This window comes from Tupaia chinensis, unplaced genomic scaffold (genome assembly GCF_000334495.1).
Source record: "Tupaia chinensis unplaced genomic scaffold, TupChi_1.0 Scaffold000070_1, whole genome shotgun sequence".
NCBI classification, from domain to species: domain Eukaryota; kingdom Metazoa; phylum Chordata; class Mammalia; order Scandentia; family Tupaiidae; genus Tupaia; species Tupaia belangeri.
Window position 1 is genome coordinate 3,718,632 of NW_006159530.1, and position 2,103 is coordinate 3,720,734.

Genomic DNA, 2,103 nt, shown 5'->3' on the forward strand with positions numbered 1-2,103 from the left:
GGGTGGGGGGCAGCGGGGGGTGGGGGGGAAAGTTTGCATTGCAATCCCCCTGCCTTCCTCTCCTTTCTCCCGATCAATGCATATTTGCAAAAGGATTAAGCCACAGATTTAAGCGCCGGGAGCCCATTTCTGCCGTGCAAAGGAGACCGGACTGAAAAACCAAAAGCCAGCTCTGATTTCTTTTCGCCAAGTGGGAAGGTGGTTTATTTTTCTTGCTTTTTGGAGTCAACACCCTTCCCCACCAGCCCTTATCCCCACCCTCACCCCGCAACCCCTTCACGCCCCCCTCCCCCTCCCATCCCCATCCTCCCACCATCCTCTGCAGAGGCAAAGGGATTTTTTTTTTTTCTTTTGGTCTTCTTTTTCCCCCTTCCCTGTTTATCCTGAAAAGGATTTGAAGACAGCTTGAAGGATAAAAGCCTTGGTGCTTCCCGGAGCCGAGCCGAGGAGCAGAAGAGGAAGCCGGGGCTGCCTTCGGAGATGGACGAGCAGCCCAGGCTCATGCATTCCCACGCCGGGGTCGGGATGGCCGGGCACCCCGGCCTGTCCCAGCACTTGCAGGACGGGGCCGGAGGGACCGAGGGGGAGGGCGGGAGGAAGCAGGACATTGGAGACATTTTACAGCAAATTATGACCATCACAGACCAGAGTTTGGATGAGGCGCAGGCCAGGTGAGATGGAGGCTTCTCTTTTCCTTTCTTGGGGTTTTTTGTTTTTCTCCCTCTCGCAGGGGGAAACAATGGGAACCGAGTCGCCACAGCGCTTTCTTTCCAAATGTTATTTCTTTTCCCATTTTGGACCTGCAACTGTATGGCGGAGGAGTAGAATTGGGAAGGAGCGTTGTTATCGAAAGTGTACTCGCCCGTGCTGTGCTGTGTATATTGTGTGTGTGTGCGTGTGGCTGAGGTGTCCCTGCGTGCCCGCACAAAACACGCAGGCACACCGAAAATACTGCTAACTGATCCCGAGAGCGGCCCTCGGCACTTTTTACTGCTTTAGAAAAGTCTAAGGGAAAGCAGAATTGTCAAGTTTTGAACCGCGTTCCCTGCCTTCTTGCTGAAGGACTCCGGAACGTTACAAAATAAAATGTCCCAAGAATACTTTATTTGCAAATTCACTGGACTCCTCACCTAAGTCAGCGAGTTTATTTTTCTTTCTTGACTTAGCCCTCCCAAATTAATTTTTATCTTTTCCCCTCCTCTCGCATAAAACAAACAAACAATCAGGGTATTTCTTTGTCAGGAGTTCTCAGCTATTCAGAAAATATTTTGCATTCACTTTCATTCTGCTTTTCAAAAAAAGCCAATGGAAAGAAGAAAAAGATCATTTTCCTTTTAGGCGTGTGTGTTAGTTTTCAGACACTCAGGTTTTTAGTTCAACTTTATTGTCTGTTAATAGGAGTTGGTTTACTGACCTTCTGTGACACAAACAGCTAGGTATGGTCCTTTAAAAAGGGGGGGGGGGCAGAAATCAAGCATGCTCCTTCTCCCATGCTTTTTCAGAACCACTGAGACTGCAACTAAATAGAAATGATAGCTTGTGTGAATTTTATTTCACTATTATAGGATGTGAAGGTTTTCATTAAGAAGACAAAATAAACTCTGCAGCTTTTCAACTTCATCCGCTGCCTGAGACCTAGCACTCTGCTCTAGAATTTTACAGTAAATTCTGTCAAAAGAAAATGTAGATTAACTGGCAGCCCACTAACAGCTTGCCAAGGAAGGCCGAACGCAAAAGGGAGGATTTACAAACCCTAATGACCACATATGTCTGTGCAATTAAACAGTTTTGCTAAACCGCCAAAGTATTTAAAAAATATTTTTTTGCTTTAAAAATTTTGTAAACATGTATACACTCTTCCTATACTTCACCTAACTTGTATGTGGGAGTCATCTTGATGTGTATTTTTGTTGAAGGAAAATGGGAATTTGAGTTGAGAAAATATGAGGAAGCAGCTAAAAGCGTGGATGTTACCAATTACACTTTTATTTTAGATGCAAGCACATGCAACATGTAAGCTCAAAAGTAGTAAGGTTTACGGGTGCGTGAGACTTGGGCATGTTCAGAGGCTCGGGCTCTTCTAAAAATTTTGTAAGTAGGGGA

General features: G+C 45.7%; 1 protein-coding gene across 4 annotated transcripts in view; it reads left to right on the plus strand.

Moving 5' to 3' along the window:
• Nucleotides 1-14: 14 nt before the first annotated feature.
• The window catches only part of PBX1 (PBX homeobox 1), a 371,268-nt gene continuing 369,179 nt past the window's right edge, over nt 15-2,103 (plus strand). For 2 of the 4 annotated variants that reach the window (XM_027767597.1, XM_027767594.1), the window contains exon 1: nt 15-671. In XM_027767597.1, coding sequence (XP_027623398.1) covers nt 481-671 — 191 coding nt within the window. In that variant the 5' untranslated portion in view covers nt 15-480. The remainder of the gene's footprint in view (nt 672-2,103) is intronic. The other 2 variants (XM_027767582.1, XM_027767589.1) reach the window with 2 other exon arrangements.